This window comes from Rhinatrema bivittatum, chromosome 8, assembly GCF_901001135.1.
Source record: "Rhinatrema bivittatum chromosome 8, aRhiBiv1.1, whole genome shotgun sequence".
In the NCBI taxonomy this organism is placed as follows: Eukaryota; Metazoa; Chordata; class Amphibia; order Gymnophiona; family Rhinatrematidae; genus Rhinatrema; species Rhinatrema bivittatum.
In genome coordinates, this window is record NC_042622.1 from 217,355,737 (window position 1) to 217,377,153 (window position 21,417).

Below are 21,417 nucleotides of genomic sequence, written 5' to 3' on the forward strand. Positions count from 1 at the left end.
CAAGGCTCAGAGACCAGAAGGGGAATGGAATCCCTAAAATTATCTCCTCATTTAAAAAAATATATATATATGTACTCTTTACCTGAGCTCAGCCCGTCCTGGCCGAGTACCGAGTCAATCTCCAGCTGCAGGAGGAGAGGGCAAAGGTCTTCACTGCCGCATGCGGCTTCCTGCACCTGCTAGCTTCTTGGCTGTTTCTCTCTCTCCAGCTAAGTCCACACTGGAAAACCAGCTACCAGATCAAGGCACTCTACTGAAGGAGGAATCCACAGATTTCATCTCCAGGAAAACTTGACTGAGGGAGTGACCATAAGGTATCGCCAAAGGAGTGCAGGGCGAATTAATTTCCTTCTTTTCTCCTAAATTTTTTTTAAGCAATCCCAGTAGGGAGATACACGTCCACTATCTGCTGGAGATGGAGAATAGTGGTGGGCTGCTGTCAATGCAGGGGTATATATACCGTGACATCAGCTTTGCTCTGACTCCATCTGCTGGTAGAGGTGCATAACCACTGGTAGTGGATTAACCTGTCTGAATGCTAAGAAAATGTACATTTTATCAGTGGGAAGTAAGTCAGAGAAACTTTTAGCAAGATTGGCAAAAGCTGATGCTTTCCCCAAAGGCCTAACAACACAGATTAATTATTGAACTCATTCTCATGTTCATACCACAGATCTCTTAAAAGCATTTGAAAAATATTATAAGAAATCGTGTGCAGCAGATGCCCTATCTGAACAAGAGTGCCAAGCTTTCTTTGGAGATCTGACTCTTCCCTAGCTGGATATGGCCTCTAGGGACTGTCTAGATGCACCCATTCATAAAAGTGAGATTTTCAGAGTTAAAACTGGCAAAAATGTCAGGCCCGGATGGCCTAGGCGCTGAGTTCTATTTCTGCAAGTCAGGGGTGAGAAAGTGGTGCTTTTCACAGGGGCTTCAGCTACATTTTGGGGGGGATATCTGGTGGTTTCCTCCTGCTCTTTTGAACTTCCAGTCTAATCTGAAATATGTCAAAGAGCTGGTACCATGAATATTCACAACAACACAAGGATTTATTTTTCTTTATTTCATATTCCTTCCCAATTCTTAGTACAATCATTGAAGCAACAGTCCTCGGCAAGAGATCATCCATCAGACCTTCTAAAATCCTGCAATGCCCCCAATTATTAAGGCACTAGGAGTCGCTATTGTACAATGACTGGGACACGCCTGTGGTGCTGTGAACACTGTTTCAACAGCATCTTCAGCCTGGGGAGTGGAATATGATCAACCCTGTATTCATTTATATTTTTGGATCACAATTATAAGGGGAAGTTTTGGTAGCAGTGACAATCATACCTCGAAATGCCCACTGGTCTCTGAATTAACTTTTCAAAAATAAAACGTTTAAGTAATAGTCACACAACGACCTGAAGGGATCTCAGGCTGGTATGACGAAATCCATGTGCCACATGATAGCCCTGTCTCCCCACCTCTCTCCTGCATGGCTCCTCCGTCTTGCAGGGATTCTGCAGGGTCCTCTCCCCCTCCCTCTTGCCTACATTTGCCTGTCTCTGCCTACTATCGCCGCTAGCATTTCCGGTAACGGGGCGGAATCTGAAACCTGAAGGTTGTGACGTCATTTCGAGGCGCCAGCGCCCCTGTCACGTGCTAGCGTAAGTTTGACGGAGGCGGAAGTGGTGCTTGAGTCGGCTTCTAGGTGTTATGTAAATTTGTTATTTCTTGTTGAGGAAAATCATTTTTTTAATGAACAGGATGCAGGTAAAAGCAGAAGCACAGGATGTGGTAGGAGAGCTCTCCCTCTATTCAATCGCGTGCTAATAAAATTATCTGGGTTTGTTGCGCTGTAGTTTTTGCCACCGCGGATTGGCTGCTCTTAAACAGTCATTACTCTGCGACTACTGGCTGGGCTGCCTGCGTTAAAGAAACAAGGCACTACAAGTGAGTAAAGAAGATCGTTGCTAGTACTTAACCGCCCAGTTTCTCAGCCCAAAACTAGCCTAACTTGCACAATTTATTTTATTTTAATCTGGCAATACTAACTGGAAGGTAAGTTTCTTTACATTTTGTTCTTTTTCTGTATCACTTTGACATTTTCTAGCAAGCAGCACCACTATTCCAGACAAGAAATTCTATTTTGGGAAAATATGGTGGAAATAAGTGCTGTGTGAAGTCAAAATCTGAATAGCAGAAGCCTACCCACCCTAAATACAGTTATTAGGCGGCAGTTTGATTTCTGGCTTTTAGTTTTTCCAAAACAATCGGATTTAGGGGTTAAAGTTTAAAAAAAAAATCCCAATTCCCCCTCCCCCAAGAAAAGAACTGTGCAACTGGACTAAATGCCCTCTGGTAAAGAGAGTATGAGGGGGTGTTAGGTCACAAGAGTCTTCTCTCATAGAAACATAGAAATGACTGCAGAAAAGGACAAATAGTCCATCCAGTCTGCCGAGCAAGCTTATGGTAGTAACTGCTGGCCATACAAGCCACCTTTATAATTATCAGTTTGCTGGTTGGTTGCTGTTTGACCCAATTCCCCATTACCTCTTGCCATTGAAGCGGAGAGCAATGTTGGAGTTGCATCAATAGCATTAAGCCTTATTGGTTAAGGGTCGTAACTGCCGTATCAGCAAGTTACTCCCATGCTTATTTGTTTTTCCCAGACTGTCCAATTCACTGACCTTGTTGGATGCTGCCTGAATCTAATTTCCCTTTTCCTCTTTCCCCCATGCTGTTGAAGCAGAGAGCAATGATTAAGTTGCATCAACAGCATAAAGGCTTATTGGTTAAGGGTAGCAACTGCCAAACCAGCAAATTACCCCATGCCCCTTTGAAATCTTTTACTGTTTTTGTCTTCACCACCTCCTCTGGAAGGGACAGCCATCCACCACCCTTTCTGTGAAGAAATATTTCCTGACATTGGTTCTGAGCCATCCTCCCTGTGGTTTCATTTCGTGACCCCCTAGTTCTACTGATTTCTTTCCAACAGAAAATGTTTGTTGATTGTGCATCATTCAAACCTTTCAGGTAACTGAAGGTTTGTATCATATCTCCCCTGCATCTCCTCTCCTCCAGAGTATACATATTTAGGTTCTTCAACCTCTCCTCATAAGTCATTTGATGGAGACCCACCACCATTTTGATCTCTCTTCTCTGGACCGCCTTCATTTGTCTCTGTCCCTTTTGAGATATGGTCTCCAGAACTGGACACAGTACTCCAGGTGAGGCCTCACCAAGGACCTGTACAAGGGGATTATCACCTTCTTTTTCTTACTGGTTATTACTCTCTCAATGCAGCCCAGCATTCTTCTGGCTTTTGCTGTCACCTTGTCACATTGTTTCGCTGTCTTCAGATCGCTAGACACTATCGCCACAAGGTCTCCCTCTTGTTCTATGCAGAACAGCCCTTCACCCCCCATTGCATACAGCTCTTTTGGATTACTACACCCCAGATGCGTGACTCTGCACTTCTTTGCATTGAATCCCAGCCGCATATCTTAGCGCACCGTTCAAGCTTCCTTAAATCACATCTCATTGTCTCTACTCCTTCCGGCGAGTCCACTGTGTTGCAGATCTTAGTATCATCCACAAATAGACAAACTTTACCTTCTATCCCTTCCGCAATGTTGCTCACAAAGATATTGAGCAGAACTGATCCCAACACTGATCCCTGTGGCACTCCACTTAACACCATTTTCTCTTCAGAGCAGGTTCCATTTACTATCACACCCTGACTTCTATCTGTCAACCAGTTTATAATCCACGCCACCACCTTGGCGCTCACTCCCAAGCTTCTCATTTTATTCATGAGTCTTCTATGTGGGACCGTATCAAAAGCTTTACTAAAATCCAAGTAAATCACATCAAGCACTCTTACCTGATCCAATTCTCTAGTCACCCAATCAAAAAAATCAGTCAGATTCATCTGACAGGACCTTCCCCCGGTGAATCTGTGCTGTCTCGGATCGAGCAACCCACCAGATTGTAGGTAGTTCACTATCCTTTCCTTCAGCAGAGTCTCCATTAATTTTCCCATCACTGAGGTGAGGCTAACCGGCCTGTAGTTTCCAGTCTCCTCTCTGCTCCCACTTTTCTGAAGTGGGACCACTATCGCTCTTCTCCAGTCCCACTGCACTACTCCTGTTTCCAAGGATCTGTTGAACACATCACACAGCAGACCCGCCAGCACATCTCTGAGCTCCCTCAGTATCCTGAGATGAACCTCCTCCGGCCCCATGGCTTTGTCCACTTTCAGTTTTCCTAGCTCTTCCCATACATTGTCTTCTCAAACAAAGTTTCAACTACTCCACCCCCTTCCACAGTCTTGTTAACTAGCGACGGTCCTTCTCCAGGGTCTTCATTAGTGAACACCGAACTGAAGTATTTGTTTAATATTTCTGCCATTTCTTCCTCTCTCTCCACACATTGATCCTGATCACCTTCAATTTCACTGTACCTCTTTGGACCTTTCTCTGATGTATCTGAAGAATGTTTTGTCACCTTGCTTTACCTCTCAAAGCTCACAATTTTATTTGCCTACAAAAACATGAAATTTGTCCTTGTTGTAACTTCTGTAATCTATAATCTGACTTTACTGTTGTTAGTTTATATTTTTTCTTTTCTTCCCCTTTTAATCAATATATTACTGTGGCAATACATGTAAAATTGTCTTGCCAATAAAATTCTGAATTTGCTTGCTGGCTGGTGCTGCCAGTGATAAAACAGCAGCCCACCTGCAAGTCCAGCCTGCCTGCCGGAACCTGCAGAAGCTGCTATCACTATTGAATTGGCCCTGAACTGGAAACTGCTGACCTCTCCACTTTACCCTGCTGAAGCTTCCTAGCCCGACTGCTGCCTAGGAACTAGAAACAGAGATTTCAAGGTCTATCATAGGAGGTAAGAAGTGAGACTAGAGGAGGAGACTTTTTTTTTTGCCTGGTGGTGAGTGAGATTAGTCTCCTGGGGGAGGGGGAAAAACAGACTAGCACTGTGGGATATGGGACTCTTATATGGGAGTGAGGTCTGGGGTCTATCATTAATCCCAAACTTTACAGATCCTCAATCAAAATTCTACACCTCCAGTTCTTCAAACTGACTTTCCTTGTCCACAGAGACACCCTTAATAATGGGTGCAGAACAGAATTAGGATACTACTACTACTCCATGAATAAAAGAAAATTCAAATTTTGATGTCATCTCAATAACAGTGACATAAACTTCCTCCACCACCAAGCTCTCTGTGAAATAACACAAAACCCTGGGAAAAATACACTCTGCACCTATATAGCAAACCTGCCATACCAATCCAGCACTAATACCTGGAACTCAAACTACAACCAGATATACAAAAACGCAGCAATGCAAATATTGCAATGTGTCTTAGAACACCAATACACTTTCTATGGGGAGGAGCAAATTGAAAAAACGGAACAAGCTGGATTGCTACGAGCCCTACAAGAAGAATACATGCTAGCAGAATACTTTAGCTCAGTCACAAATGCAAAATAAATAAATAGACCCTCACCAAATACAGGGTAAGTGATCACAAGACTAGGAACAGAAATATGCAGACAAAAACTAAACTGGAAATCCCAAGAAGACACACACTGTAAGCAATGCAATGCTGAAGATATAGACTCAGAAAAGCATTTCCTCCTGTGCTGTGCAAAATACAAAGATATCAGAGATGCATTTTTCCCAAAGCTGATAGAGAAAATCCAAGACTTTCAACAAAAGAATGAGCAAGAATATATAGAATAATTAAAAGGGGAAAAAAATTACAAAATTGTAATAAGTAAAGGTACAGTTTACAGAAAGCACAGTATTAGGGACATGTCTCAGGTTTTGGTGCTAGCCAGTATTGTCCCTAGTCAGTTTGATTTCTGGTCTGATTTTATACTTGTAAACTGCTGCAATATTACTTTGAGTACAGAAGTAAATTTTAAATAAATATTTTGCTGCTATAGCTGCTGTCTTTCCCCCAGGATTATAAAGAGCTTTTACTTTGGCAATACATGAAAAATTGTTATGCCAATAAAGTTTATCTGAATCTGATAGGTGGGAGATGAGGGGAATTAGAGAAGAAAAAGGATGTTGAGAACCATGGGAAGAGGCAAAGACAAGAGGGGTCGGGTGAGGGGATACCTCTGCTGAGTGAAGGATGGGAAAGATAGGTTGGAGCCAGAGAGAAGGAAATGTGGGGTGAAAAAAGTAGGGGCTAGAGGGAGGGAAGAGGGGAATAGATTGGGATGAGGAGGGGAGTGTGGAGGAGGACAGGGAGCCAGTTCTGAGCCCTAGGCAGATGGGAGAGAGAATGTGAGGAGAATGCGAATGCTTAGATCTGGAGCTGAGGGGTGATTGTGCTGGGTGAAGCTGGGACTCTTGAGAATTGCAGAAATCCAAGCTATTGCGTACTTTTATTTTTTTATCAACAAGATAAATGAGAAGGACATAGATGTGATTTAATCTAACCCAAAGAATTGTCCAGTGAAAGTGCTCAATAAACACCGCTTTTTACTATCCTCAAAAACAAAAAAATTAGCAGAAAAAATAAATATGAAATTTCCACTTTCTAAACAGCTAAAACGAGAAACATTGGGGCGGATTTTAAAACGAGCGCGAATAGCCTACTTTTGTTTGCGCTCCAGGCGCAAACAAAAGTATGCTGGATTTTAGTAGATACGCGCGGAGCAGCGCGTATCCGCTAAAATCCTGGATCGGCACGCGCAAGGCTATCTATTTCGTATAGCCGGCGCGCGCCGAGCCGAGCAGCCTACCCCCGTTCCCTCCAAGGCCGCTCCGAAATCGGAGCGGCCTCGGAGGGAACTTTCCTTTGCCCTCCCCTCACCTACCCCCCCTTACCTTTGTCGTGGGATTTACGCCTCCCAGAGGGAGGCGTAAATCCCCGCGCGTCAGCGGGCCTCCTGCGCGCAGGGACGCGACCTGGGGGCGGGTCCGGAGGGCGCGGCCACGCCCCCGGGCCGTAGCCACGCCCCCGGAACGCTCCCGACACGCCCCGAAAACGCCGCGCGGTTCGGGCCCGCCCCCCGACACGCCCCCCTCCGAAAACCCCGGGACTTACGCGAGTCCCGGGGCTCTGCGCGCGCCGGTAGGCCTATGTAAAATAGGCTTCCCGGCGCGCAGGGCCCTGCTCGCGTAAATCCGCCCGGTTTTGGGCGGATTTACGCGAGCAGGGCTCTGAAAATCCGCCCCATTATGTATAAGATGCCTGTATGAGAAATCCAGACTGAAGACCAAAGCTGACCCCATGAGAGGACTGAAGTGCAAAGCTGGCTGTCATTAGTAACTTGATGCTAAATTTTCAGTCTACACAAACCCAACTGATTCTCAAACACAAGTTCCCTGTACGTACCCGGATCAGTCCAGACAGTGGGTTGAGCCTCCTGTCGAGCAGATGGAGATATAGGATACCCTTTTAGTTTTTTCTCTATCGGACATGCTCATCCTGCATCCCTTCAGTATTTCTCTATCTCCAGCAGATGCAGATAGCAGACCCTGCAGCTTCCCTCTAGACAGCTAGATTGTTTGGGGAAAGTCTACTTTCTCCCTCTTTCTGTCTTATTTGGATCAAGCAAGTACTTAATTTCTATTTTTAGTTTTCCAAAAAAAACCAAAAACCAGTGTTTGCCCCTTGCTCTTACTGGGTGCCTAGGGGGGCTTTGCCCCTTGAGATCCTCAGCCTAGCACCCTACCTGGTGACCTGCCTGGCTAGGGGTGAAACTGGTGGTCCAGTCCCTCCCCCATGCAGACTCAGAGACGAAGCATACCTCGGGTCTGCTGCAGAGAAGTTCATTCCTCTGCTTCTTCAACCTTACCAACAAGTTTAAAAAAAAAAAAAAAAATAATAATAATAAACCTTTGATCGGGGGAAAGAGCGGGTAGCTGAACTTTCTCTTCCCTGCTCAGCCAGGCACTGGCGATTCTTGCCGTCTCACATGTGGCAGATCTGCCTCTCTCCCTCTATGCCTTCGTGGCTCTCCCGCGAGGGAGTGTGTTCTCGATGCCTAAATGGAGGGGAAGGCTCCTCTGCTCCGGAGAGATCAGCTGCTCGTTCCTGGCCCAGCAGACGCGCTGCAAGGACGGCCCCGTTCCTGCAAACCGCGGGAACGGTGGCCATTTTTGGCTCCAAACCTCGCTGAAGATTCTGAGCCTGATGGGGGAAGGAACCCAATTTTTCCTCATTTCCTCCCCCTCCTCCTCTCCCAGGCAAATCTCCAGGACTTTTTTCAGCTGATTTTGTTCTCCTCATGCATAAGGCTTATGTTGCCAGCCTTCTACAACAGGATGACCCACCAGATCCTCAGCTGCCTGCCTGCCCTCCTCCTGCCAAGGTCCCTAGATCGGCTGCAGTGCAGGGGCCCTGGACCCCAGACTCTCAAGGGGCAAACCGGGTTCAGGTGGTCCCAGGGGTTCCAGTCCCTCCGGCCCCCACTGATCCGCCCGCTCCAATACTGGACCCCAACCCAGATGCCGATGTCCTTGCTCTGAATCCACCGATAGAGGGGGACAACCCCAGGATGTTGCGTCTCTTCCAGCGTGAAGAGCTGGATCCGCTTATACCTCATGTTCTGGCCGAGTTGGGCTTAGATGCTCCTCCGGAGGACAACGCGTCTGCTGCAGCTTCTAGCAACGTCGACCCAGTCCTCACCGACCTGAGGGCACCCGCGCGTACCTTCCCTTTCCATCCGATGCTAATGCAGTTACTGCTCCGGGAATGGGAGACACCAGAAGCCAGTTTGCGTGTGGGCAGAGCCATGGACAAGCTGTACCCGCTTTCAGACCCGTGTCTGGATATGCTCCAGGTCCCCAAGGTAGGCGCCTCTGTCTCCGCTGTCACGAAGCACACTACTATCCCAGTCGTGGGGGCAACTGCGTTGAAAGATCTTTAGGATCGCAAATTGGAAGTCTATCTCAAAAGGATTTTTGAGGTCTTAGCGCTCAGGGTCTGGGCGACAGTCTGTAGCAGTCTCATGCAGCGGGCAAGCCTTAGGTGGATTCAACAACTACTCAGCACCCAGGACCTCCCGTCTGCAGAGGTGGAACAGGCAGAGCGGCTGGAAGGTGCCATTGCATATGGGGCGGATGCCCTCTACGATCGTCTCAGTGTCCGCTACGATCTTCTCAGTGTCCGCTAGATGTCTCCTCTGGCTTCGTAAATGGGCTGCGGACTCCTCTTCTAAATCACAGTTGGGCACTCTCCCATTCAAGGGTAAGTTACTCTTCGGGGAGGACCTGGAGCAGCTTATTAAATCTCTTGGGGACAATAAGGTGCATAAGCTGCCGGAGGACCACCCTCTGCAATCCAAATCCTTTTTTCCTTCGTGCTCTCGGTTCAGGGTCAGCGCAGGTACAACAAGCCAAGAGGAGCTGCCCAAAGACCCACCTCCACTAGATCCCAGTCTTGGTCTCATTCCTTTTGTGGCCGACGGCCGTTCCGGGATACGAACCCTTCAGGTTTCACCTCAAAGTCCTCCCAATGAAATGCAACCGGCCCATTCCTCCGCTCCCTCCTTAGGTGGACATCTGTCCCTTTTTCTCGAGGAATGGGCCAACATCATGTCGGATCAGCGGGTCCTCGATGTGATCGCCAATGGCTACGGATTAGACTTTGCTCGGGAACTCCCCGACCACTTTCTAATCTTTCCCTGCGGCTCTCGTAAGTGTCCAGTGGTGTGCCAGACTCTGGACAGGCTACAGGAGCTTGGTGCCATAGTCCCTGTCCCTGGAGGAACAGGGATCCGGCCAGTATTCCATCTACTTCGTCGTGCCCAAAAAGGATAGCTCTTTCCGACTTCCGGGTGCCCCATTTTCGGATGGAGATCCTGCAAGCAGTCATAACGACGGTTCGCTCAGGCGAATTTCTGGCCTTTCTCGACTTGACAGAGGCTTACCTGCATATCCCAATCCGCCACAACCATCAGAAGCATCTCCGCTTCACCATTCTGGGACACCACTTCCAGTTCTGGGCATTTCTGTTCGGCCTGGCCACCGTGCCGCATACGTTCACCAAGGTCATGATAGTGGTGGCGGCCTCCCTTTGTTGGGAGGGAGTCCTGGTCCACCCTTACCTGGACAACTGGCTCACCCAGGCCAAGTCGGAGAATGTGTGCACTGCAGCGGTCGATAGGGTCGTGACTTTTCTCTCCTTCCTCAGGTGGATTGTCAACTTCTCCAAGAGTCACCTCAAGCCCTCCCAGGTCCTGGAATTTCTTAGAGCCCATTTCGACACCCACGTGGGCAAAGTCCTATTGCCCGAGCCCTCTCTTTCGGTACCCACGACCTGGGACTATCTCCAAGTCCTGGGCTCCATGGCTTCCACCATAGATTTGGTTCCTTGGGCCTTTGCGCATATGTGTCTTCTACAGAAAGCGTTGCTGTCCTGCTGGAAGCCGGTCTCTGAAGAGTTCCAAACACCCCTACCGCTCTCAGACTCTAGCATTGCCAGCATGCAGTGGTGGCTTTCACTCGTCCACCTCTTGAAAGGAGTACCTTTGGAGACACTCCAGTGGATTGTTGTGTTGACGGATGCCAGCCTCTCCGGCTGGGGAGTGGTGTGTTAGGACCAGTCTACTCAAGGGCGGAGGTCTCCTGTGCAATCCTGATGGTACATCAATCGTCTGGAAGCCCGAGCTGTCCGTCTGGCACTCAAGACATTCCTGCCCTTGCTCCGTCACAAGGCCGTGCGGGTCCTCTCCGACAATGCCACCACAGTAGCTTACATCAATCGCCAGGGTGGCACCAGGAGTTGTCTGGTGGGTTTGGAGGCCAGCAAGCTGCTTTCCTAGGTGGAGAGACATCCAAGTCGTCTGGCAGCTTCCCACATTGTGGGGAAGGAAAATGTGCAAGCGGACTTCCTCAGCCGGCAACACCTAGACCCTGAAGAGTGGGAGTTGTCCGAGGAGGCGATGACTCTTCTGGTGTGCAAGTGGGGAGTTCCTCACCTCGACCTGATGGCTACCCTGAACAATGCAAAGGCTTCCAGATTCTTCAGCTGCAGATGGGAGCACTGCTTGGAAGGGGTGGATGCCCTGGTTTTTCCCTGGCCTCACGATGATGTTCTTCTCTACATGTTCCCACCTTGGCCTCTGGTGGGAAAGGTACTCGGAAGGATAGAACTCTACAAGGGGCCGGTCATTCTCGTAGCGCCAGAATGACCTCTGAGACCGTGGTTCGCAGACATGGTGAACCTCGCAACAGACTGTCCTCTTCGCCTTGGTTACCTCCCAAACCTGCTCTGCCAAGGACCAGTATTTTTCGATCGGGCGGATCGCTTTTGTCTAGCGGCCTGGCTTTTGAGCCGCGGCGCCTGAGAAAGTTTTCTCCACTCTCTTGCGGGCACGGAAGACCTCTACCTCTCTTGCTTATATCCGGGTACGGAGAGTGTTTGAGAGTGCATGTGCTGAGTCTGGAGTCCAGGTGCGCAATGCTCCTTCCCTTCCTGCAGTCTGGTCTCTCCAAAGGTTTGTCTTTCAATTCTCTGTGGGTACAGGTTTCGGCCCTCGGTTCCCTCCTTGGGCATGTCTTAAGAGTGGGCGGGCCACTTTCTCCGCTTTTCGGACTCAGGTGTTTCCCTCAAGACAGTTCCCTCCTTTCTTCCAAAGGTTGTGTCTTCCTTTCACATCAATCAGCCAGTGGAGCTTCCTGCTTTTTCTCCTGAAGACATTGCACGCATGCCTGGCGGTGACCTCCAGCGTCTTGATCTAAAGAGAGTCCAATACTTACATGTTACTAACAAATTTTGCATCTCTGATCATCTTTGTCTTATGGAGTGGCCCAAATAGAGGTAACAAGGCCTCTAAGGCTACCATTGCTCGCTGGCTGAAGGAGGCCATTGCGTTGGCTTATATCTGTCATGGCCGGTCGGTTCCGGAAGGCTTGAAGGCCCATTCTTTGCGTGCACACTCTACTACTTGGGTGGAGTGTCAGTCGGTCTCTCCGCAGGAAATCTGCAGGGCAGCGATTTGGAAGTTTCTGCATACTTTTGCTCGTCATTATCGCCTTGATGTACAGGCGCCAGTTTTTGGCTCCTTCGGACGGCAGGTGCTTCGGGTGGGACTTTCTCGGTCCCACCCTGTTTAGGGAAGCTTTGGTAGATCCCACTGTCTGGACTGATCCGGGTACGTACAGGGAAAGGAAAATTGGTTCTTACCTGCTAATTTTCGTTCCTATAGTACCACAGATCAGTCCAGCCTCCCGCCTGGGCTGTGGTTTCTTTTTGATTCGTCCACTTGAAGGTTTCTTCCTTTTGTTGTTTTGTTCTTAACACCATTTTGGATCCAGTTCCTTCCTATCAGTACTTCAAGGCACCGGAAGTCTTTCCCAACTGGATATCTGTGTAAGAGCGGTTCTTTCATGTGTTGATAGTTCCAATTACATGTTGGGTGTTACTTGCTTGATCTTCTGCTAGTTAACTTTACCTTTTCTTGCTTTGATAACTTTTATACTGAAGGGATGCAGGGTGAGCACTGTCCTGATTAAAGGATACCCTTTTAGTTTTTTTTTTTCTATGTTCATCTGCTGGACAGGAGGCTCAACCCACTGTCTAGACTGATCCGTGGTACTACAGAAACGAAAATTAGCAGGTAAGAACCAATTTTCCTATATCTGTGCACAGTGGGTTTGATTATTGGCTTGTTATAAGCAGACAAAAGTATATGCATACATCTGCAGTGTTTATTGATGGCATAAAATACCCATTATTAGTGGTGTTACTATTACATGCATTCTTTTTTTTTTTTTTTTTTTTTAAAGTTAAATATAGCTGTATAGCTTGCAAATGCACCTCAGAAAAGCCCCCCCTCCCCGAAGAATGCCTTTTTCAAATGCAGCCAAAAGAACTAATTGTGAAAATATGCAGGTATGTTCGGGTGATTAAAAATCCACATGCGCAGATTTAGCGAGTCTACCAGTGAGACTTTGCATGTTTTAATACATTAAATATGATTATTGAAAATACCATTTTATATTAGCCTTTATTTGATTGTATGAAGAATGGGCTATTTGGGGGCTTGGGAGCTCCCTTTTCCCGGGTTAGTTGGGCAAGTTTTGGGTTTCACTGCATTGTACTTTGGGTTACAAACCCCGCTTAGAATCTGGGAACGCTGTTGTCTGCGATGTGCGGCAGCGTGGAATATGCAGTGTAGCAGGTTAGGTGAATGTTGTCTATTGTGGTTTGTTGGGTGCCAGCTGCTGTTCTGAGTATCTATCTGTACTATAGGAATGTGTGTTATACATAGAACAGCATCGTCTTTATTGCACCTTGCCCCTGGGGTCTGAATTAAGCCAGTGTCAGGACCTTCGGGGGACAGTGCTTTGGGGATGGTATTCAGCAGTGGGGCATCCGGCTCAGTGGCACTGCTAACTATAGCATGGAGACCTAAAATATCGGGTTAACTTAAGCTGGATAACAACTCCACCCAGGAACATCTCCAGGTTGACTGGCTAAGATTATTTTATCCGGATAAACTGGAGGTGCTGAGCACAAGGGAAATTTTAAAAATTCACCATGTGTTCAGCTATGTCCCAAACTCAGACACGTTAGGTGAATATTGACTTCATTCTTTCTAGAGCTTGGAGCGTTCTGCAGGCTGATGGGTGAAATCCTTTAGGGTGTCAGCTAGGAGAAAGATCTCAAAGATCAGGTGGTGGCCATAAAGATCTCAAAGATCAGGTGGTGGCCATAACCATAGGGAGAAGCATAACTGGAAGAAGAAAGGTGATTTTTGCCTTTGTACAGATTAATGGTAAGACCTCACCTAGAATATTGTGTTCAGTTCTGGTGGACATATCCTCAGAAGGATATAGATGGGCTTGAAGTGGTCCAGAGAGATGCAACCAAATTTAATGCAGGTTTTGAACTAAAAGCCATATAAGACTTAAGAATGTAGGCATACAAAAAATATGCTTTTTAATATATTTATAAATGATCTGGAAAAGAACAAGTGAGGTGATCACATTTGTAGATGACACAAAATTATTCCACAAAATTATTCGGAGTTGTTAAATCACAAGCGGGTTGTGAGACTGGGCATTCAAATTGCAAATGAAGTTTAATGTGGAATACTGCAAAGTGATGCATATAGGGAAAAGTAACCCACACTGTAGTTACACAATATTAGGTTCCATATTAGGATTTTCCATCCAGGAAAGGGATCTAGGCATCATCATGGACAATATTTTTAAATTCTTAGCTCCGTGTGCAGCAGTGGTCAAAAAAGCAAAATGGAGAATAAAACAGAGATTGTCTTAATACTTCTGTATCACTCTAAGATTGCACCTAGAATACTGCATGCAATTCTGATTGCTGCAGCTCAAAAAAGATATAGTTGAACTGGACAAGGTACAGAGAAGGGTGACCAAAGGGAATGGAATAATTCCCCTGTGAGGAAAGGAAAGGCTAAAGAAGTTAAGTCTATTCAGCTTGGGGAAGAGACGGCTGAGGAGAGATTTGATAGAGGTCATGAGATTGAGTGGAATAGAACAGGTAGATGTGAATCAGTTATTTACTGTTTCTGAAAATACAAAGACTAAGGGTCACTCCATGAAGTTAGTAAGTAGGACATTTAAAACAAATCAGAGAAATTGTTTTCACTCAACACCCAATTAAGTTCTGGAAGTCATTTCCAGAGGCTGTGGTAAAGGCAGTTAACATAGCCGGGATTAAAAAAAGGTTCGGACAAGTTCTTGGAGAAGTCCATAAGCTGTTAATAACCACGTAGACTTGGGGAAAGCCACTGCTTAGCAGAATGGGATCTATCTACTGTTTGGGATCTTGCCAGGTACTTGTGACCTGGATTGGCCACTGTAGGAAACAGGAGACTGGCATTTATCACTCAGTCCATCCAGTGTGCCTATTGTGTGTTGCCTGCTGTATTGTAACAGGTCTTGATCAGCCTGTGGTTTTCTCTCTGTCTTTCTCTAAAGTCCCTTTGTGTCTGTCCCATTCCAGCTTGAATCCTGCTACTCTTCTGGCTCTTGTATGCTTTTTCCACAGATGTACTTTGCAGCTGGTTTTGATAATAAAGCAGCTTACAATGCCCTGTGTTATATGCATTCCACATCTCAAGATGGAGAGCACAGCACTCCTAAAGGCAGACAAATAATCTGTTGCTCCTAAATCTATGCAGCACATTGTGCTAAATGAGAACAAATCTCAAGCAGAGCAAACTCTCATTCCAAGTGGAAATGCTGGTGCTTTGCCTGCTGCTTAGGAGCAACCCAAAAATCATCAGAACCAAAGTATTCATCCATTACTCACAAATCATCACTGGTAATGGACATAAAGCGCACCACTTATGATAAACTCTAGAAATTCCACTTAGATTGTTTCTTGTGCATTGTTTATACCTTTTGAGGTATTTAAACGTCTTTATCAGCTACTTGACTCTCATTTCATAGGCTAATGGGGCAGATTCTGCCCTTCCTCTGATTGGTCGATATTCTTTTGGAGGGATGGTGTCCAGAACTGGGCATGCATGTATTTACTTATTTAATACATTTCTATACAGCTTCACTGGAGAGGCAGTGCATAGCAGCACAAGAGTATAAAAAAAAAAAGGCATCAAATTAAATATAACAAAATAAAGTAAATGGAATGCACCCAAATCTAGGCCATACCATGGACACAGAATTTCATGAAAACAATTGCCAGAATCCCAGCCCTGCTGCCCAATAAACATACCAGCTCTAACCACAAGGAGTAGCCTAGGGGTAGGTGCAGTGGCCTGTGACCCAGGGAAGCCAGGGTTCAGCTCTCACTACCGCTCTTTGAGACCTTGGGCAAATGATTTCACCTTCCATTGCTTCAGTTACAAACTTAGGGCCTGGTTTGCTAAGTCTCTTCTCCTATCCTGTGTCAATGGAAAGACTGCTTAGTAAATGAGGGCCCTTAGATTGTGAGCCCTCTGAGGACAGGGAAATACCCTAAAGTACCTGAATGTAATCCACTCTGAAGTGCCTGAAAACTGGAATATAAATCAAATAAATAGTGGCATTCAGGATGCTAGCCAGCTGCCTGGCACCATTGCCTTGTAGAGAAGAAGCAAGCTTTGAGTTTCTCCTGAATCCCACATAGTTCAGTTCTAATCTTTTATGCCTGAAGGGAGAGAAATTCCAGCCATGGCGCTGCAGCAGGCAAAGCCTAAACTCCAAACAGACTTCCCACCTAATGTCTAATAAAGCTGTCTGGCATGTCGTAATTGCCAGTCCTGGTAAGTGCTACTGTTAAGGAGGTGTAAGTTTCTATCATGCCTTCTGCATTAGGAAGAGATCCTAGCAGTACAGCTGGGTTCGGGCTTTAACTTGGAAACCTCAGCTGGTAGGAATGTGTTCTTGAAGTAGCATGGTTGCCAGCGTCGCTCAGTTGGACCCTGCTATAATAGTTTGTCCATGGGTCTCCCTGAAAACTCCCTTTCACACTACAAGCAGTCCAGAACCCTGTGGCGAGAACGAGATTGGGTTCTTCAGTTTAAACAAATGCTACTCTCTTGGCTCCCAGTTGTGGACTGGACCCTGTTCAAATTTATGATGGGGGGGTGGGGTTATTTGTCCTTTGAGTAGAAAGGGTCCAATTCTCAATACACAGTGTTAAAAGTGGGGGGATCTTAAGTATGAAGAGGTATTCTCACCTCCTTTTACCTGCTGACTATGCCTGCTTCCAGTGCATCTAGCGTCCCTCTGGCTGTGGCCCGGGATGCATGGGTGAGGGTAAGGCCTGAGGTTGGCTAAGCCTGCACCAGGAATGGACAGACTCATTGGGCCCTTGCAGTCACTTTCTATGCTTCTATTTCATTCATAGACGTTGCTGATAGAAGAGTCTTCAGGCCTAACAAAACGAAAGCTCCGTTCCTGCAGCTGTGAGCACACGTGGACTGCACGGGTGCAGGAGCGACAAACCTCGGACAAGAGCCTGTCGTCCAACTCTCTGCCTATATTATACTGACAGCCTTTTTACTTTGTTATATTAGGACCAGGGCACCTGCCTATGAAGTGAACAAGGGATGACCTCTAAAGTTAAAAAGCGTGTGGTTCTGCCGACCCGGCCATCGCCCCCTAGCATTGAACAGATCCTGGAAGATGTGCAAGCTGCCCCCTCCTCTGACCCTGTGTTTGCGCTAGGAGCAGAGATCGGTGAAGGTATAGCTATTGCCCTTTTACCTTAAGAAGCATCATTTCAGACTCTGCTGTGTATAACAGAGAGAGGCTGTTGCATCTCATTGTGTGCATGAATAAAACAGATCATTGGATACTGTGGATTAGTGCTGCTCCTTTAATACTCATGTTAGTTAATGACATCAGGTATACTGTAGTTAGCTTGGAAATATTTGAATTGAGTCTCTCTCTTCTTTTTGTTTACTATCCAGCTGACCCTGAATTTTCAAGCAAATGTGATTTGACATCTGAGATCATTCTGTGCCAGGAATAGCAGCCTGTTCTGTCTTTGCCATGTTGATTGATTGCCCTCTCTCTCTCTTCACCTTCCTCAGAGGCCTGGGATGAGGATTTGCTAGCTGAGCGTGAGAAGCAGTACCGTCAGAGCTATTCCTACGTGGAGCTGAACCACAGGTTGCAGCAGGCATGCAGTCTTATGAAGATAAAATGTCAGGCACTGAAACAAGCAGGGGAGGTGCTTGATCACAAGATCCTGGAAATTAAGGAAAAAAACCTTGTAATGCCCAGGAGAAAGGAGAAAAATAATTGATATAAAATCTGGGGGGGGGGGGAGACAACAGATTGACCTTCTGTTAGAAGTCAATCTGACCTTAATGACTCCCTGTTTCCCTTCAGAATCGGCACAAAGAGCTCATGTCACGCTGTGAAGAATTTCGGCTGCTGTCTGTCAATTGCCAGGCCTGCCTATTTACCAACACGTGAGAGAGATTTGCCGTCTCACACACTCTCTGTGGATTTTGCATGATTGAAGACTCTGTGAAGCTCAGGACATGCTTCGGCACCCAGCTTCCGGTGCTGGGATGGGTTGTCAGAATTTGTGAGGTCTCAAAGGTCTCACTGGTGGGATGCTTGGAGGGTTTTTATTTATATTTTTTTATTTTTTGCCACATCTGTACTTTGGGAGAGGGTGGGGTTTGATTCTTATTCTGCATCAGAGTTTCTTGCAGACAACCAGCGTCGCTCCTAGTATTGTGTCTGACCTTTCTCTTGCGCATTGCGATTACAATGAAATTGTTGTTGTAATCCTGTTTTTTTTTTTTTGTTGGTTTTTTTTTTCCCCCCAATTGCATGATTTCTGGGTATAAATGGAGCCCTAAAACAGAAAAAGATCATCTCAGCAGCTGATAATGTCCAGGCCAAAAAGTCAAAATTTTGATAGCCCAGGAAGTTGGTGGGTTTTAAGCCTTTTGGTGTCGGTGGGTAGCTGAGCGGAATCTGGTGAATGTGATGGAGCAGGATGGTCCAGAGTTTGTCCTGGTGGGTAATGTCTCCAAATGTGTTAGTGTTGTGTATAACGTGGCAGGAATGAACCTCGCTCATAAGCCAGGTTAAAATGTAGCCGTGTGTACGTGAACTGTTGGTCTTGCAGTAGACTGACTATAATAGAGCAGGGAGAAGCTTCAGCAAATGTCTCCAGGAGAAGAGGGGTGGATCCCAAAAATAAGCAGGCAAAGCACAGAAATACTCCCTGACCGGAAAGAGCAGATGCTGGGGCTTAGTTTTCTCCTGGGCTGGAGGCCTCCCATGATTTTGGGTTATTACCTGAAGTGATTTTTGTGACCAGAGTTGTGGTGTTTCCCCTGCTGTGATGCTGGAATTCTGTGAGCAGAAGAATCTTCTTGCTGTGTCTGTCGGTTGAGAGATTCATACAGTTTAAGTCATTCAGAAGCATTCGTGTCTTGAGTTACAACCAGCTGATCTGGCGTGCCCTGCCTAGCCCTCTTCCTAATAAATAAGAATCTAGCCTAGTTTTCTGACTTCTTGTGCACAGCTTTATTCTTTCATTTTAGCCTTTTTTTGGATATTATTTTTTTTTTTTTACTAGTGCAGCAAGAGTTTCCTAATACAGTGCTTACAGTAAGTCTTCATGTGCAGAAATGTCATTCTCTGCACTGTCTAAATACCTCTACAGCATTTTCTCTCTCTGCCCCTGTGCAATGTCTGTCTCTCTGTAGTATTTACTTCTATCTCTGTGGGTCTGCAGCATTTACGTGCAAATTCAGGTAACTTTGACGTACACAGTTCACAGCATTCAAATCAAAAATACATTTTACTTAATACAGAAACATCATGTAATTGTGATAGACCAACGTTGCACCCATGAGTGTGGAAACACATTTTTTGTTCTCACACCGGGTCATTTGTAATTATAGGTCAAGTATATATATATATTTTTTTTAATGCAAATAAAAGTATTTACTTTCCTTTTTCATCCAGGGTTGCAGAAGTCTTAAGAGTGTTGAAAGCTTCACAAGCGACCCAACATAATGCTATGCTTCACTATGATTACAAATGACCCGATGTGAGAACAAAGTGTTCACAGTGCATGATATGTTTGTATTAAATAAAATTTATTTTGGCTTCAAATGCTATGAACTGTGTATTCAATCTATCAAAACACTTCTCTATACCCCACTTATGAACAAAATTAATGGCAGAGGATGAGGAAGGTTTCATACACCACCTGTACACAGAATGCTATGTATTGTAATCATGAACCAACCTTCTTCCTACCCTTGATTTTTTTTTGTGTGAAAAAAAATTTTTGTGAAAAAATTCTGTGTATTGTGCACTTTAAAATCGGCCAAACAGCTCAATCTTCACTTGAAATTTTAGGCGTTAAACGCTATCAGCATCTGTTTGTCATACGCCACTTCTATATGTCTATATATGAATGTTATTTTACAACAAGTTCCCGATCAACTTAGCTTGTTAATTCCTCCCGACATGGCCATGTTTCGACAAAACAAACTTTCTTCATCAGGGGAGTCTCTATTCCTTCTCCTTACCATCGGGACATCTTATTTCTTACGACTGGCGTCTTGCCACAAGCTAAGTTTATCGGGAACTTGTAAAATAAATCATATATATACACACAGAAGTGGCGTATGACAAACAGATGCTGCTAGCGTTTAACGTCTAAAATTTCAAATGAAGATTGAGCTGTTTAACCGATTTTAAAGTGCACAATACACAGAACATTTTCACAAAAAAAAATTTTCACACACAAAAATTAAAAAAAAAATCAAGGGTAGGAAGGAGGTTGGTTCATGATTACAATACATAGCATTCTGTGTACAAGGCCGAGGAGGCAGGTTACAGAAGGTGTTTGAAACCTTCCTCATCCTCTGCCATTAATTTTGTTCATAAGTGGGGTAAAGAGAAGTGTTTTGATAGATTGAATATATTTTTGACCTCACTAAGAGCAGAGATTGATTGTATATTATGAACTGTGTATTAACATACTTGGTGCATTCCTGCATTGGACTTCGGTAGTCTTGTGGTGATTTCCAACTTTATTGACATAATTTTACATGTTGCCAAAGTAGTAAGTAGAGTGATTTAAAATAAAGGGACAAATTTAACAAAATGACAGTAAAAATAAAATTACAGGGTACAGATGAGGAAAATTCCCAGATTTGGTGCCGATCTGTATTGACCCTGGTCATATTACATATTTTGCTGCTTTGGCTGCTGTTTCCTCAGGGTTGGTTTTTCCTGATTATTCTTTTGTGGAAAGTCTTTGATTTTCTCCATCAGCTTTGGGAAGATGTGCATCTCTGATATCTTTGCATTTTGAATAATACCAGAGGAAATGCGTTTGAGTCTCTGTCTCCGGTGCTGCACTGCATGCCAAGTTGGGCTTCTGGGGGTTTCCAGTTCAGTTTTTCACTGTATAGTTCTCTTTCTAGTCTGTGATCACTAATTCTGTGTTTGGTAAGGGTCTGTCTGTGTTCTGTATGTAACTGAGATACGGTATCTCCCAATAGGAGGTGTATTGGTGTTCTAGGGCGTCTTGAATGCATTGCTGCTTTTTCGTAGGCCAGGTAGCTGTTCTGAATTGTTTAATATCATTTTTATTTGTATTTCTCCTTTCATGATACACCAGCCACTTGAAAGTGGATTACATTCAGGTGCTGTAGATATTTCCCTATGTTCAGAGGACTTACAATCCAACAGCTTGATTTACTAAGCATTTTTCCCTGAGGCAATGGAAGGTGATGTGACTTGGTCACAGGGCCTATCAGTAGGATCTGAGCCTTGGCTTCCCTGTTTCAAGCATGCTGCTTTAACCACTAGGCGACAGCTCCTCCTGCTTGTTGGTGCTGGTTTGATATGTCGGGTTGGCTATATGTGTGCTTTTTGCAGGGTTTTGTGTTTTACAGAATGTGTATCTGCCAGTCTCTCTTTATGGTGACTTCCTATAGTGTTTACTTCCATCTTTCTGTCCTT

General features: G+C 45.5%; 1 protein-coding gene across 1 annotated transcript; it reads left to right on the forward strand.

Moving 5' to 3' along the window:
• Positions 1-1,592: 1,592 nt before the first annotated feature.
• C8H19orf25 (chromosome 8 C19orf25 homolog) lies at positions 1,593-18,932 on the forward strand. Its single transcript, XM_029613369.1, has 3 exons — positions 1,593-1,652; positions 16,980-17,148; positions 17,499-18,932. The coding sequence occupies exons 2-3, from the start codon at positions 17,013-17,015 to the stop codon at positions 17,711-17,713; spliced, it is 351 nt and encodes a 116-aa protein (XP_029469229.1). The 5' UTR covers positions 1,593-1,652; positions 16,980-17,012; the 3' UTR covers positions 17,714-18,932.
• The last annotated feature ends 2,485 nt before the right edge of the window (positions 18,933-21,417 follow it).

What these genes read in the sequence shown, in the direction of transcription:
- C8H19orf25 (XM_029613369.1), top strand. Translation starts at nt 17,013, where the DNA reads ATGACCTCTAAAGTTAAAAAGCGTGTGGTTCTGCCGACCCGGCCATCG. An exon ending in AGGAGCAGAGATCGGTGAAG is followed by an intron (nt 17,149 to 17,498) that starts GTATAGCTATTG and finishes CACCTTCCTCAG; the next exon opens with AGGCCTGGGATGAGGATTTG.